This window comes from Solanum pennellii, chromosome 12, assembly GCF_001406875.1.
Source record: "Solanum pennellii chromosome 12, SPENNV200".
Taxonomy (NCBI): domain Eukaryota; kingdom Viridiplantae; phylum Streptophyta; class Magnoliopsida; order Solanales; family Solanaceae; genus Solanum; species Solanum pennellii.
This window is the reverse complement of record NC_028648.1, coordinates 3,329,665-3,347,208: the sequence shown is the minus strand read 5'-3', so window position 1 is coordinate 3,347,208 and position 17,544 is coordinate 3,329,665. Positions and strand designations below refer to the sequence as shown.

Genomic DNA, 17,544 nt, shown 5'->3' with positions numbered 1-17,544 from the left:
TAAGAATAACAAATCTTTTAAATAACTTAATTATATAATTATTTTTCACACGATCGATCGATCTATGTAACTTAAACTCTTTCTACATTTGTATTTTCCTTCCCACCTAAAAGAGTTAATGTCACATTCATTTGATGAAAGTGCTGAGCTATTCTTATCCTCATTTTGATCCTCATCGAATCATCCTTGTACGTTGCGGTTTAATCATTTGATATTCGAAATTTATTGGTTCGATTACTTCGACCTAACTTCACTTAGTCTAAAAATAAAGCAAGTGGTATCGCGATGTTTTTCTTGTCTTTCTTCTTAGCTGTGTGTCTAAATGACACCCCAATGAAGTTATTTGATGATACAGGATATGAAAGATTCAATTTCCTTGCGTGCATCTCCTCCGCGGCTAACAGAATTCTTGATCTTATTGCTCAACTCTACTGCCCTTTGCCTCATTTCGATCCCTTCTGTCGTTCCCATCAACTTGTTGACAGCTTTCTCAATGGTTGATGCTGTCACTAATTCCTCTCGACGTGCCCAACTCCTAACAGATGTTGCAATCTTCAGCAAGTTGGTTACAAAAACAGCGTTAAATGGTTGATCGTAATTAATTGGCCAAGCTGCTAAAGGCACTCCCATGCTAATGCTCTCGAGACAAGAATTCCATCCACAGTGACTCAAAAACCCGCCTGTCGATGTATGTCCCAAGATTTCCAATTGTGGTGCCCAATTTTTCACCACTAGTCCTCTTCCGTCCACTCGATCTTCAAACCCTATTGGCAATTCAATCTTCTCATCATTCTCTTCAAAATTTTCAGTTTCCATCTTTTTATCTGCTTGTCTTAGTACCCAAATGAAGCTACAATTGCTCTGTTCTAAACCAAGCGCGAGCTCATTGACTTGCTCTTGTGTTAAAGTAGTAGTCGTTCCAAACGAGACGTATATTACTGAGTTAACGTCTTGCTTGTCTAGAAATTCTATACATTCATTCTTCGTCATGTTGCTAGAGTCGCGTGATTCTAGCAACATATGAAGTGGACCAACAGCCCAATACTGCCTGTCTGTTGTATGTGCAAGTAAATCCAGGTACTTACTTTCGACTTCTCTGCACGAGTTCATGATATTTCCGGAGTTGAGCTTCCATTCGTGTTCTTTTCTAACTAACGCGGCTGCATAAGGTCCACAACATCTATCCAACAACGGAAATTCATCGTGCATTTGTTTGATCATTTTTTCATGATCATCATCATCATCATCATCATCAACAACTAAGTGATCAATACTTTGTCGGAGCCCAGAGTATATTGCAAAAGCTGAAATGGCGTGGAACTTATAAGACTCCACGTTCGGGATCAATGAATGAGCATCCCTTATATGATCCATCATTATGGAATCATGAATTATAACCAATCTCTTCGCGTTGGTAGAGATATCAATACACGTTCTTCTTATAGGCTCGACGAGCTTTTTCATAAATATAACAATCGAAGGCAAACCATTACCCGCGTCAAGAGAAGAAGGTACCAAAAGGTCATGAAAATGGATGTTTGAGGCAGATAGACCACCTTGGACGCGATGTTTCAAATCTTGGTTACGATCAGCAAGGCAGATGAAGTGTACTGGTATATTATGAGAAGCGATGAAACGAGCAAGAACGAAGAGCTGATTGAGATGGCTAAAATCAGGAAATGGCACCATGGCTACAATCACTTCATCAAGGTGAACAACATTGTTTGATGAGTTTGTAGACATTGGAAGAAAAAAAGAGAAGAACTGAGAAATGAATAAAGACGGTGTCGATAATAAAGACTTTTGAATCTCGTGGTACTAAATATGTCGTATGTGATGTTTGATTTATAGAAAGAAGTAAGTCATTTGATATAGTCTTTAAAACTTTCCATAGAGTTGGCTACACAATTCAATTACCTATAAAGTAGTGGGCACACAATTCTATGACCTATAAAGGAGATAAAAAGGTGTTATATTCAAGTCTTTCCAAACCTATTGGCAAAAAAAAAGAAAAAGGTCTTATATACCCCTGAACTTTATCATTTAGAGCTGATATGCCCCTTGTTATGAAAGTGACTCATATATATCCCTACTTGTAAACAAATGGCTCACATATACATTTTTCCTCTAACGGAAATGAAAAAAAATAATTTTAATCCAAATTTTTATTATTTTTTTCTAAAAAATATAATCCCATATGAGTAAATTTAATCCTCGTTAAACATATTTTTTTGACTTTTTTTTGTTTCAATGACTAATTTATAATTATTATTTTGATAATCAAATTTATTTATGTTTCACTAATATTCTTGTAAAACTTATTGTAGATGACCAAATTTTTTCTTCGAATATGAAATTAAATTACAATACACAAAAATAGTTTAATTTTTTTCTTTAAACTAAGGAATGAAAGAAAAAAACAAAATAAGAATAAGAAACTCAAATAATTATAATAAAAGAAGTCAAAAAATAATTTATGTATGAAAAAAATTAAAGTATACCTTGAACTTTGATAGAAGAATCATATATACCACTAAATAATTTTTTTAAAAAATTAGAAGTAATAAAAATAAATTTAAAACTAATTTTTTAACTTCCGTTAAATGAAGGGTATATGTGAACCATTTTGTAACGGCAGGGGTATATGTGAGCCGTTTGTATAACGGTAAGGGCATATATGAACCACTTTTATAACGAGGAGTATATCAGCTCCAAATGACAAAGTTGAGGGGTATATCAGACCCTTTTCCCGGCAAAAAATGAATACGTAGTTAAGCTATGTTGCTCGGATTATGCAAAAATGATACGTTTTGAGGAATTTTTGAAGGATCCAAACGACAACTATTATGAGTATAGAATCAAGGAATTCATCATGGCATAAAAAATAGGAGACTAAATAACCATTAATATCAAAAACATACTTCTGTATAGTCATTGTTGATTAAAAGTTTCAATTATACAAAACTTGAAACTTGATAACAAGATAAAAGATCTTTTCTTGGTTGATATGGTCAATTGTTGCAGATTCTTGAAATACAAACTTTTACAAGCCACTAACAATGATCAATTTTATAATTAAATCGTGCAACGGGACCATTTTTCGTAAGAAGGTCAAAAGTACTACTAAACTCAGGGGCGGAGCTAGGAGGGAGCAAGGGGGTATATCCGAATCCCGTTCAGCTGAAAGTAATGTGGTATATGCAAAACAAAATTATCTTTTATGTATATATAGTATATGTTGAATCTCCTTGCTTCTTCGTGTAATTACTACTTTATTAGTTGAAAATCTTGGCTCAGACACTGATTGTCTCAACTCAAAAGCCATTATAAGCAAAACTTTGATAGCTGGATCACATCCAAAAGCAAGCCATCACCTGTCCACCAAATCAATGCACTGTTAGATTTTATATACTTATTGCCTATGCTGCTCGGACTCATCAAAAATGTCGACTTGTGCATGTAGGATCCTCCAAAAGTAGTGTCTTTCGAGGATATTGAATAGGAGTGCATGTCAGATCGTCCAAAAGTAGTGCATTTCTGGAGGATACAGACAGAGGTGCCGCAACATTTTGGATAGTCCGAGCAACATAGATTCTCGCGAGCAGAATTTTTTTGTAGCAACACACACACAAACACAGATACACAGTAGTTAAAGAGAGTACTTCTGTTAGAGAAACTACAGATGGCTCATCTCTTGGAGAGGACTTGATATTTTTCCACGTTCTAATGTCGGATTGCATCAAATTAAGTTGCTCCTTGATATCATATAACAACGTTAGCTGTTCGTGTCTGTTGGATTCTTGCCTCATACGTTGTCTATCAAGTTCAGCTATCTCAAGCGTCGTCCTATTGACAGGACGAATCTCTGCTGTTTCTGAAACACTAGTGGTAGGAGAAGTAGCTTCACCTACTCTATGTAACTTGTCCTCATTCTGCATAGGTAGTAAATTGAGTTGCTCCTTAATGTCATGTAACAACATTATCTCTTTGTGTCTCTCTGTCTCTTGCCTCGTACCATGTCTCTCGACTTGCCTTGTACCATCTCTCTCGACTTCAGCTATCTCAAACTTCTTATTGACACGATGAATCTCTGCTGTTTCTGAAGCATTGGTCATTGGACAATTATTCAAATGCCTTATAGGTACTAAATTTAGTTGCTCCTTCCTGTCATGTAGCAACATTAACTCTTTGTTTCTCTCGGGTTCTTGCCTCGTATCATGTCTCTCGACTTGCCTCGTACCATGTCTCTCGACTTCAGCTATCTCAAACTTCTTATTGACATGACGAATCTCTGCTGTTTCCGAAGCATTAGTCATTGGACAATTTTTCAAATGCTTTATAGGTACTAAATTTAGTTGCTCCTTCCTGTCATGTAACAACATTAGCTCTTTGTGTCTGTTGGGTTCTTGCCTCGTACCTTGTCTCTCAACTTCAGTTTTCTTAAACGTGCTCCTATTGACACGACGAATCTCTTCTGTTTCTGAATCACTAGTCATTGGACAAACTTTCAAATGCTTTAAGGGTGCTAAATTTAGTTTCTCCTTAATGTCATGTAACATCATTAGCTCTTCGTGTTTATCGGGTGCTTGCCTCGTAGCTTGTCTCTCGACTTCAGCTATCTTAAACGTGGTCCTATTGACGCAACGGATCTCTTCTGTTTCTGAAGCACTAGTTGATGGACAAATTTCAAAATGCTGCTTAGGTGCTAAATTTGGTTGCTCCTTAATGTCATGTAACAACATGATCTCTTCATGTCTCTCGGGTTCTTGCCTCGTACCTTGTCTCTCGACTTCAGCTATCTCAAACACCGTCCTATTGACATGACGAATCTCTGCTGTTTCGAAAGCACTAGTTGTAGGACAAATATCCAAATGCTGCATAGGTACTAAATATTTCTTATGCCAATCAGTTTCATCTTTAACAAGCCTTTCAGCCTCCTTTCGGACAACAAAATCTTCATCTTTAATGGCTCGAGGGACTTCAAAGACATCAAGAACATTCGGAGGAGAAACAGATCGACTAGCAGCAGCTTCCTTATCTGATTTATTCACTAGATGCTGAACGAGGTACGTTTCTTTAAATTGCTCCAAGAAATTGTTACAGGAGCTTCTTTTAGAAACTGGTAAACTAGACAATTTCGCGTAGTTATTAGCACCAGCAATCTGTTTCACTCTTTTCTCCAACTTTTCGATCTGCTCACAGTACACACTTATACTCCCAACCATTGGAACATCATTCATATCGCGTTTTGGACTGATATTTTCGTCTTTAAGATCATCCTTTTTCATATTATCATATTTCAATGGGATATTCGGAGTAGATTTACACCTCCCAATAGACTGAACAATCAATTTTCCTTCTAAATCCTCGAAATATTCGAGCTCACTATCATCAATATCGTCATCATAGCCCATACTCACGAGCTTATATCGATAATCTTGTGCCTGATGATCCAATTCATCTATCTCCATCTGTTTTTGATCAATAAGCTCTTGTAAAACACATAATGATTCTTCAGCATGACTCATTTTTTCTTCTACAAATCTCTTATACTGTTCTGCTTCCATTTCCTCTGCAGCCTTTTCACCTTGTAAACGTAAAATCATCGATAACGCCTCTGTTGCTGCAGTAGATGAGGCTTCACTTTCTTCATCCAACTCATTGTACAACTTCTCTATAAGTTGTTCTTGAAAACAAAGCATTTCTTGTAACGCTTCTACGTCGAATCGAGACATTGCCTTGCCAATATCAGCCATCAAACATAACAACAAAAAAAAACAATCTTGTTTATATCTCTAATAGGTGATACAAAAATGTGTAATCAGATGAACATTCTTTGTCGAAAAATTATACAGGTCAAAATAACATTATTAACGAAATTTCTGAATTCGCTAATAGTACTATATGAATTACCTAACAAAATGGATATAATTGCACTTATATCATCCTATTGCACATCCAACAAGAAATTATCTAATAATTTACATTAAACAAATTCCAAATTTATTATTTTCAGGTATGAAGAAATTAAACCTCAAATATTTAAATTTATTTTCTAAGAAATCACAAAATTAACATAAAAAAAAGTTATTTAAGATAAAAAGAATTTGTGATTGTTGATAAAGGATCAATGAAAATAGAAAAATCTCCACTAGAGGAAGATAATCAAATAGGCAAAGATAATATAAATTGATTTTCTTTCCTCTAGGGAGATTTTTCAGATCAAAAAAAAAATTGATTTTTTTTTTATACTTTTTTCATGACAGTTTTGTTTTTGATGTAATTTGTGTTTTACAAAATGAAAAGTAAAACAAATCCTCCATCGTGAACCCGCATTTAGTGTTTACATCAAATTAAGTGATTTAAATATTAAATGCGAATAAGTTTTTTTTTTCCTTGTCTCTTCCAAATCCATATTTAATAGATTTGGGCAAATATATCATTATCTTGACTAGTATGTTGTTGGATCTTTTAAAAAAAATTAACGTGTGTGTCAGATACTCTAAAAGTAACGCATGTTTGGAGAATCTGACACGTATATATACGGTAAGAATTTTGAAAAGTCTAAGCAATATGGAAGAAAAATACTTGTTTTGTTTTCCAAAAAGAAAAGAAAATTGTATTAATATGGAAGAATACATAAAGAAGACTATGTCTCCATATTTAGAAAATTGTCATTCTTTTCAGAACAGACCAAAAATGAAACATTGCCACATAAACCGAAACAAATAGAGTACCTTTTGCTCTTAGTTTTCATATGTTGTCTGACATCTATTTTGAAGTTTGATTAATACAAATTCACATGCCAGGACAATCTCACGATTTTGAGTAAAACGCTCTTTAATAACCAAAGACGACTCCATTCTCAGAACTCGAACAAAGACAGTAGTCTTGCTTAAACACAATCTCACTTGGATGGATGATATAATGTATACTACTTTAGAAATTAGCATACAAACTTAATAAATTATTTTAGGTTACAAGTTCAAATCTCAATTATAATATTCATGCATTTTTTTATTATTTTGTTAAAATTTATGACTTCGTCGATGAATTTAAATTAGTTTATGAAATATGCATGGTAAGGCTAAAATTGGATTTAATTGTCTTAATCAAATGGTTTAAATAATTTTTAGAAGTTAGTGCCGGCGCTTGCTTTTTTCGTCTTAATTGTGTAGATAGAGATATTTACCTCTACTTCTACATTTAACCACAATTAATTAATAATTAGGCAAAGCTATAGTATTAGGTCCCTCTGTACTCTTTTACTTGTCCATTTTCGAATTGACATTTATTAAGAAAAATAATTAATGACGTAGTGAGTTTATCATTTTATCCCTATTAATTTTGAAGTGGATGAAAAGTTTTATATTTTTCAAAGTAATTAGTCATTTAATTATGGATATAATAGGTAAAAAAATTGTCCTTTCTTGATTTATCAAAATAGACAAGTAACTAGGGACAACTATAAAAAGAAAAGTGTACAAGTAATTAGAGACGGAGGTAATATTAATTACTCGAATTCATAACTCGTTCTAGTTACTAGATTCACAATTAAATCCACTATTAGAAATAGAGTTTTATCTCACCCCAACTCAATGAGAAATTTGTGTAGACTAGGAAAAAATAGATGAAATACGATATAATCATTAGACATTTTTTCTTTTCTAACTGTTAAATATCTGTGGGAATAGTCACTGAAGAATTTTCAATGGAAAAATAGTGACATTTTAGTAATGAATATTAGTCGAATGTAGTCTTTCTACCCATTACCAAAGACAAAAATAAAATTTACGTACAGCTTATTCTCCCTAGACTCCTGTCGTAGCTTCGCCCCGGTTTCTAGAGATACGTAGGAAACAAAAAATATAACTTAGAGATATTATGTTATTATTTCTATCGAAAACTTCCAAATTTGCACTTAATATCATTGAAAATAGCAAGTGGCTGCCATTCTCTTTTTACATCAGTTATCTCAACTGCCTGTTTCAGGTAGATTTGAATATCTTTGGAAAATTATTGTGGTGGGGGGATAAGAGTTATCGTTGAGTTTGATTTGTGAAAACAGTCTCTTGTAAAAATAGAAGGTAAGGTTGCATTTAAGAATTATATGATCCAACCGTTTATCAGTCCTCGAGCATAGCAAGAATTTAGTGCACCAAATTGCTCTTTTTTCTCGGATGTAAATTGGATGGTTGGAACTTATTTGACAAAATTTAATGAATAATGTGAGTTCCTTGTAAAGTAGAATCGTCTTCATGAGGCTCAATGATCCTCGTAATGATGAACAAAAATATAACTAATCAAATAATGAGTATTGCATCTTCCCGGTAAAATAGAGTCGTCTTGTAATGTGAGAAAATATTTAACTCTTGTAGGATTTACTAGTATAAATAAGGCATAATACATATATTGAACCCTAAACTTGACTTCAAATTTTAACTTTGACCTCCAACTTTCATAATGCACACACAGACACTTTAACTATCCAACTTTTAAATAAATAAACACGAAACCTACATGGAACAATACACGTAGGACACCACGTAGGACAAAAAATGACATGTAGGATGACATGTGGGACATGTGTGTCTATTTGTTCAACTTTATACAAGTTTATGTGTCTATTTGTGCATATCCAAAGTTGAAGGGCATAAATGTAATTTGAAGCCAAGTTAAAGGGCACATTTATGTATTACGCCTATAAATAACAACAATGTAGGAAAGATTAACTCATTGATGTTGTGCAAAAACTTCTTTTATTGTATAGAAATAAAATTAACTCATACAAGCATTTGTATGAGTGAGGATTTCGTCAAACAACTTGAAGTCGGCTATATGAGTCCTCACTGTCCATGTCCGTCCGATTTCATCGGACAAAGAAAAAATGAATAAATAGAACAGGACCACTCTCAAACTTGTGTCATTTGAAATAACAAAATACGTATAGTTTGTCTCAAAGAATGGAGCCATTTGAAGATAATTTAAGCCTGCAAAAAGCTGGCGTATTTGGCGCCTAAGAAAAGCCTCTGGATGCAAAGCAGGGCGTTTTTCGTGACCTCTGCAGTTCCATGGTTCAATAGTTTCATTACCCGTTCCTTAGCTTTGAGGTCAGCCACTATGACTCGCCCCGCAGGATGGCACTGAATGAACTGTGACAAGTCATAGCAAGCTACAGCAAGTGTCCTTGAATCATTTGATGTATCCAAAATCGTCATGAGCACTCTCAAAATCTGCAGCACAACACAACGTCGATCAATCTATACACTCAATACAATAGTCGTGGGACTGATTTATGAGTTAATGGTCAAAAATACGCCTGAACTATCAGATATTCCCTTTTCCTACCCGAACTATCACCATTTGTGTATAAAAACACACCTAGTTGGGATGTGAAACTCGGAAAAAAGTGATAGTTCGGGTGTGTTTTTGACCATTTAGTTGTACACTCAATACAGCAGAAGGGATGAAAACAATAAACCTTGAAAATGGTGCTGAGACTACGACGAGAACCAATCACTTCTTTGAATAACTTTGATGAGTTAGATTAATATCGACATTATTGTACATTGGTGTTGAAATTAGTTTTATCATAGATGTTTGATAGTGTATAATTTACCCTAAATAGTATATTGTTATGGGAAAAAGGGCAAATATCCCCGAACTATCATAAATGGTATGCAGATACCCTCCGTCATACTTTAGGGACATTGGTGCCCCTGCCGTCCAAAAACTAGAGCATATATACCCTTTATGCTAATGGACATACATGTGTCATAATCTTATCCACCGACCTAACATCGGATCGATGGATAAGATTGCGCCACGTGTCCCTATTTAGTCTTCCGTTAGAGTGAAGGGCATCTACGCTCTAGTTTTTGGACGACAGGGGCACCAATGTCCCAAAAGTATGAAGGAGGATATCTGCATAACATTTACGATAGTTCGGGATATATTTGTCCTTTTTCCCTATTTTTATTCACAGAAGGAATGCACTTCATCCATATGGACCTTGTCGTTTTTTGTGCTTTTCACTTTAAAAACATTGCACCACTCTACTGACTAATACGACTGATATCTACGGCTAATTATAAATGTGTAGAGTTCTTTATTTCATTTAGCATATATATTAAGTCAATGCCAGCAAGATTGTTGAGCAGTTATGCGACCTGCGAGATTGTTGTTTTTCTCACATAAAGGCACAATAGTAATGGTAATTTATGGTGTTTAAGCTATACGAAAGAATGAGAAATTCCATAGGCAATACCTGAAATCCGTTCTCCTCGAAACAAGTTATATTTTCCTTCCAGAATAGAGGATCTTTATGCATGGGGGACCAATCAAGACTGCCAAGTAGGACTTCCTGCTTGTACTTATCGTACGAACTCAATTTTTTGATGTTGGCCTTCAATCCTCCTTCAAGTTGATTCAGAGCGTCCAAAAGGTCCTAAAACAGATTATACGGCAAATTAGGGTGATGTCGATAAATCTGTGAATCTAGAAATTCATTTCGGCCAACTGAACCTTCTCGAAGTGTTTCTTTATAAGAACCAAAATGATTTTAAGTACTGTCTAAACAGTCTATTATTTCAACTTTGGCGGAACTTCTTTCGAGTTGCTTCTATTATACAGAAATAGGAAATAAAGTAAGATACTGTATCAAATTAAAAACCACAAAACCGTTCGATTCGATCACCTCATCACTCCAGGCTTGCGCTTTCAAGCTCTGTACAATTTGCAGCACATCCAGGTCTACCATTTGAGAACCAAATGACCCTCTGGCAAGCAAATTCCTAAGTGTCAAGATGACAACTCTGACTACCTGTGGTCATTGATACATAAAAATGCCATGAACGATGATGAGCCGAAGATAATTCATAGATGAATAAATAGAAAATGCAACAGATTAAGTAATGTGCTGCCTAGAAAGCAAATGGCTGAAAACGAACTCAAAAGAAGTGAATAATGAACGCGAGTAGAAAAAATATTCTTACCGAGTTCTTTCTTGGCATCCAAAGGAGAACCAATAAATTAAGTCTAAGAATGAGGGATAGCAAGTAGAAAAGATATTAGAAGAAATAGCAGCAAAAGTAGCTCACCTTCTCCTTTGTCGAACCTTTAACAACTTCAATCAATCGAGGTAGGGCCCTAGAAGTAGCCAAGTACTCAATTGCAGGTTCATAGTAAGACAGAAGCCAAACGCATAGACATGTCTCGTAGAGAAGCTGCCTCAAAGAAAAACAGCAAATCAGATACATCATTGTTAAAATTGCGGAGAAACAGCTTCACATAAAAAAGGTTGTAATTTGGCCCATGTGTAGCTTCTTGTCCTTCTATTTCTTCTATTATCTACTGCCGCTTAAACTTCAATTATTGCACTAATATGTTGTAGTTTACTGTTCCTTTTTTCCAGAATGCTTTGCTACGCTCTCTTTAGTATTTTGCCATGATTCCTTCACTTCCATTATTTCTTTTTCGATCTGCTTTGGTATGCTTTCCTAGAGTTGAGAGTCGACCTCTCTACCTCCCAAGGTAGGATACAGACTGCGTACACTCTACTCTCCCCAGACCCCACTTGTTGGGATTATACTAAGTATGTTGTTGTAATTAGGCCATGTATGGAAAACGGGTCAAAGATGGAAGCATGAAAATTTTTGTCAACAATTATGAGCTGCATGATACATGGAGTGAAATGACAACCATCTTAACAGTCACTTCCCAGCACGACTACAGAATTTACGAAGTTGGTCTATCATGTGGCAGTACTAGTCTAAAGACGGACCTGAATGGACTGCTGAGTAGATGCTGGTGAAATTAAAGGAACGAGCAGCTTCACTCCATCAGCTTGAACAAATGAACGTCGAACAACAGGCTCCTTCAACAGTGTTGCAAGAGAATTGATTGCAGAGGGAATGCTACAACTAGGATGAGAAGGCTTTCTCAGCTGAAATGATACAGAGGAATCAGGATGGAAAACAGTAACAAGTAATTTTCATATAATTTTATGCTTCTAGCAACAAGTGAAAATAAACCCACGACATCACACATATGCCCCTCCTTTTTCCCGTCACTTTAAAGACTTAAATTAAGAAAGAATACTACAACAAGCAAAAAGCAAAAAGAGAGGGCATAGTACATAAGCAGACACTCAAACTTGGCCTCAGTTGGCAAATAAGCACTCCAACTATGAGAGCACACATCTAGACACCTCAACTTGGTCTCAAATGGCAACTAGACACTCAGTTGTCCCACTGTCTCATGGACACCCGATGCTGACATGGCACATAAACTTTAGAGGTGTCTAGATGATTATTAGTAAGTTGGAGCTTTCAACTGACACAGTGAGGATGAGTTGAGGTGTCTAGATGTGCATACTCATAGTGGAAGTTCTTACTTGTCAGTTACAGCCAAGTTCGAGTGTTTGTTTATGTATTGTGCCAACAGAGAGAGACGCCACAATTTGAAAGAGCAAAGAGATTAGTAAGTACTACTGCAGAAATTCAATACCTCCATAAACCATTGCAAATCCCCTTAAAATCTCTAGAAAAAAAACCTCACGAATTGGTTAAAAAAAAATCTTTTCTTGAGGTGGGGGGTTGGGGGACCGCAAATGGATGTACAAAGTAGAAGTGCAAAATATAGGTATGCAGATGAACCTGTGCGCATAGCCAATCTACTAGGCCATTCAGAATATTTTCCATAGTGGTGAGTGTCCTCTTTGAACTCGAGGCATCTCCATTTGCATCAGCAACATTCTGAACATTTGGCCTGGCACTGGAATTACCAAAAAGAATAGAAGAACCATATGGAAGTTATCAGTAAATCGTCCTAATCTTAAGTCTCTCGAGCTGAATGACATCATAGGAATAATGACTTTACTACCTCACTATCAAAGAGAGAATCTTACAGCTCTTCTCTTGGATGAACCAATTACCTTTCCAAAGAAATCTGAAAGAAATAAAGTCATCATTCAGAAAGAGAAAGAATGTGACGATGCAAGAAAACATACAATCTTCTGTATTTAAAAGATATTATCGCAAAGAAGAGACTGCATATAGGCAGAACGGTGAATTTCAAAAGAAACACACAAGTCTCGTTTCCTGTTGAGCTATCTACATGTGCATTTGGATTTTGGATTTTCCTTTTTCAACATTTGCTCCGTTAGAGCCAAATGACATATGAACCCACTTTTAGTTTCAGGAGTAAAATCAATCTAGCATACATATGCATATATAATTAATCGAAGCACCGTAGGGTTGTCGACTTTGTTTTTTAATCCAATGTTGCCTCCTAATATTTGGCATAGTTCAGAAAGTCTTGAATATGAACCTTACCACTTAAATAGATGCAGGGATTAAAATCCTAAAGGACTATAGATCAGTTTGTCCATCAATTAAATTTACCAAATTAACGAAAATTTAAAAATACAAAAGATCAAGTGTTGACCGGATTTTTAAAAAGTTAAGCAGTTCTAGTGGATTTTGGATAAGGAACACAAAAGAAAGAGAAAGAACTTCAGCTTCAAAATATCTGCTATTTTCAAACACATAACTTGCTGATGAATCATCAAGAAATGAAATAAAATATAATTAAATGAACTACTGCTAACTGCATCTCAAACGTGAGGAATAGTAACTCCTCAGTGATCTTGTAAGCTGGGCATTGAGATGATAAGTGTGAAACCATATAAATGTATAGATATAGAAAAATCCATAAATCAACACACATGAATATACGAGGTCTCAGGTTCAAATTCCAACAGAAGCAAGAAACAAAACACGAGCTGATTTTCTCCCATCTGTTATAGCCAACTTGGCATTTGTTGCTGGTGGGACTTGGCAAGTATTCCGTGGAATTAGTCAAGGTACGCACCAGATGGGCCAAACACCACGATTATTAAAAACACATGTGAATTCATGAAGACATAGGATAAAGAGGGAGTAGCGCATCAAGCATGTTATAGAGAAAGAGAAAGAAAGAAAAAAAAAAACTAGGAGACAAGCTCAAAGTATAGTACAACAGGCACCATCATATCTGACAACAACAGACTAAAAGTTCGAATAAATACTTCATAGAAGCACCTGAGGAAAGGTTCATAAGTGTCTTCATTGGATAAAGAGCTATCATGGAATAATCTCGCTCTTCTTGGGTTTGCTGCAAGAACAAGAGTATAGATTGGTGGATCTATCAAAAGAGATCATAAAACACTAAAAGAAAACATGAATCAGCATGGCTAATATGTTGTTAAATAGCCCATAGCTAACACGGTTTTTTTGACTATCCACCACTAATCCGTCGTTATTTAGGATTAGCAACGATTTTTTGTTGTTTAGTGACAAAAGTTGTCCGTTGATAATACTTCTTTTCTTTTGCAGTGAAAGATTCATCCCAGTTACCTGTAAGCATTTCATCAATTAAAGCTAAAACATATTCCACGGTTTCGTCCTTGAAGATATCTCGTAAAGTAGTGACAAAAACACGGATATAAGCTGGACCGTCCTGCAAAAAATGCTTCCAGTTTATCAATGTAGTAAAACTAAAGACCATTCTGGAACATCAAGGACGATAGAAGATTGAAAAAGAAACCAAAACTGAAGTAAAAATAGGTATTTTTTTTAATTCATCTGTTGGAAACACCAATACATACGTTCCCCCACAAGCATATTGCATGCAGCTTACAAAAAACTTGAAAACAAACATCATCATCAACTGATAACTGAAACTATACGGGCAACCCCTTTTTTATTAATGAATAACTTTTGATAGATTAACACCCGAGCCACACATAAGGAGGACACAGAATCAGAGCCAAAACAAAAAGAGGCAGGAATTCGACGTCTGCCACCACGGATTAGAAAAGATAAGATTAGTAATTGTAATATATGAACAATATCGATTGAAGAGAATATTTAATTTTTCTCCCAGTGACTTCTGACTCATTTTTCCCATGACATAAAAAGCAAACACAATATTACTACATATGAGACCTTCTCCAGATAGAATTTAGAAGAAAAATCCAACTAAATAAAAGAAAGATTAGGCAGAAAAGTTTCGGTAAACATGGAAGTAAGATGCATGAGCCGGAATTGTGGAGCCGTTAACATGTAAATCATAGCTAAATAAGAACACAGAAAACATTACATTATCCAGCAACTGAGATTTGTAGCTTTCAGCCATTTTATCATAACGCCTTAACAGCTGAAGATCTGTTCCGCTGATCAGCTTCGTGGTCATGTAAGTCTCCCATGGAATATCCCTCCTCAAAACCTTTAAAGAGTAAAGCACACAATATGAGCTGAGAAGTAAGAGACACAGTTGATCACACTACTAATTGCAGTTTCCTTTATTCCACCACCCCTTCTCATGGATATCCATAGCCCTACTGTACGAAAGTGGGATACGCACTTGCAATGGATGTCTGGCTGTTGATACATATCATGAGCGACATGGAAATAGATCAAAGTAATATCTTTCTTTAACCAAGAAAAAACATTTCTAGTTTGCATGGTCCAATCATTGATTGCGAAAATTTCTACAATAAATTGGATAGATCACTAGTTTAGTTCCCTAGCCACGATTCTGCTATTTACTGGAATAATCTAGGATGAATCTCCCTGGTGGTTAGAAATAGAAAGAGTAAATATGATTTTCAATCCTGAGAACAAAGAACTTTTCTATGTCAATTAATGCTCTCTACTACCAAGGCAACTACTAATTAAACTTTAACACAAGTCACAAACCTCGTGTTCGAGTCATCCATTAATTGTTTCTTTGATTTATACAGACAAGCTATTATAGCCTTTGACGAAAAAGGTCAATGGATGAAAAAGAAAGCAACTAACAGCCACAGACCTAGATGTTTAGTACAATGATGGTAGAAATCTACTTATTAGTACGTAATTGTAGATTCATGACGATGCTTATTCATGCGAGAAATTACCTGCTCGGTGGTGAGCTCAGCGTTTTCAATTGTCATTGTGATTATATTCTTCTGATCTGAAAATCTGATATCCTCTAATAAAACAAGAAAATTCAGAATCTGTTGTTTCCTTCAACCTGTATAGAGAGAGTCCATGTATATATATTTTAAAACTCTGACAGATAATTAAGTCCTATATTGTAAACAGATTCACCTAAAAACAGTATCATCAAATGTTTCTCACAAACTGAGTGAACTTAATTTGCAAAACACAACAAAAAGATTAAAAAAAAAGGAAAAGAGAAATGTGTAGAAACGAAATAACCAGATGTTTACAGAAGAATTATGTCATTTCAAGAGAAGCGTCACAAGCAAATGACTATCAGAGAAACAATAGGCATATAAAGTGGGATACATAAAGCAATGAGAAGATCGCCGATCAAAAGTTGACCTCGAAATCTCAACAATCAGCACAATCCAACAACATACCCATTGTAATCCCACCATTGAGGTCTGGGGAGGGTAAGATATACACAGACCTTACCCCCTACCTTTGTGAGGTAGAGAGGCTGTCTCTAATAGACCCTCGGCAACAATCAGCACAATCCGAGCTCACTAATTCCAACAGATCATAATTTAATAATCGATCCACAAAAGCAAAGTATTTTACTCATGAAGCAATACGCCTAATTTCTATCAAGTTCATTTTTTTCAACCCAGCCTTGCATTACCCCTCATGCACAACAAAGAAAGACACAGCCTTTTCGGGTTTTTTAAGTCAAACTTAACACTCCTAGAATTATCATTTTTCATTCCTCTCATCCCAAAAAACAAAGAAGAAAAAAGAAAAGACTCAACTTTTTCTTTTTTCGAAATTCAAGACTCAACCTTTAAAACTAAGAATTATCATTTTACATTGCTCTCATCCAAAAATCAAAGAACCAAATACTATCATCAAGTCAATTAACCGAAATTCGGACACATAAAGCAATGAGAAGTTAGCAAATCAAAAGTTGACCTCACAATCTTTTTTCCTTGGATTCAGATTTCACCCCCATTTCAAACAATCCCTACAATTCAAGCTCAAAAATTCAAACTATCTATCATAAACAAATTGGAACCAGAAAAGCAAAGCAATATGTGATTCATACTAAACACTCATTCAAACCCAGAATTAGCATTTCACAGTCCTCTCAAGCACCAAAAATAAAAATAAAAAAGACAGAACTTTTTTCTTTTCAAACTTCAAGACTCAATCTTTATCACATTCATTAAAACCCAAAACTAGCAATTCTCATTCCCTCATCACAAAAATGAAAAAGACTCAACCTTTTTTCTTTTTTTCAAGATTCAACCTTTATAACCCAAGATTTGACATTTCACATTCCACATTCCACTCAACCAAAAAAAAAAAAAAACCAATACTATAATCCAATCAATTAACTGAAATTGACATAAATTTCATAAGATAATTAAACAAAAATAAATAAATACAAATAAAAATACCATATGAAGATGGTGATGAACAGAGGTGCCACAGATGGGAGTTGAAATCTGAAAGAGCCAACCAGATAGATCAACCTTGAGGCAAAAAAAAATAAGTGATTCATAGACTTAAAATATAT

The 17,544-nt window shown here is 35.1% G+C and overlaps 3 protein-coding genes across 3 annotated transcripts; all 3 read right to left on the bottom strand.

The window, feature by feature from the left end:
• Positions 1-1,810, bottom strand: LOC107005883 (zeatin O-glucosyltransferase-like). The gene has a single exon (XM_015204534.2). The coding sequence runs from the start codon at positions 1,741-1,743 to the stop codon at positions 340-342; it is 1,404 nt and encodes a 467-aa protein (XP_015060020.1). The 5' UTR covers positions 1,744-1,810; the 3' UTR covers positions 1-339.
• A 1,093-nt stretch (positions 1,811-2,903) lies between these two features.
• LOC107006614 lies at positions 2,904-6,237 on the bottom strand. The gene is made up of 2 exons (XM_015205130.2): positions 3,663-6,237; positions 2,904-3,374 (listed from the first exon to the last, which is right to left on the bottom strand). Exons 1-2 carry the CDS (start codon positions 5,754-5,756, stop codon positions 3,351-3,353), a joined length of 2,118 nt encoding a protein of 705 aa, XP_015060616.1. The 5' UTR covers positions 5,757-6,237; the 3' UTR covers positions 2,904-3,350.
• A 2,505-nt stretch (positions 6,238-8,742) lies between these two features.
• LOC107007437 (V-type proton ATPase subunit H-like) lies at positions 8,743-17,544 on the bottom strand. Its single transcript, XM_015206061.2, has 12 exons — positions 17,426-17,544; positions 15,941-16,056; positions 15,142-15,267; positions 14,397-14,499; positions 14,082-14,154; positions 12,883-12,948; positions 12,657-12,774; positions 11,783-11,944; positions 11,100-11,225; positions 10,697-10,822; positions 10,268-10,447; positions 8,743-9,233 (listed from the first exon to the last, which is right to left on the bottom strand). The coding sequence occupies exons 2-12, from the start codon at positions 15,974-15,976 to the stop codon at positions 8,985-8,987; spliced, it is 1,365 nt and encodes a 454-aa protein (XP_015061547.1). The 5' UTR covers positions 15,977-16,056; positions 17,426-17,544; the 3' UTR covers positions 8,743-8,984.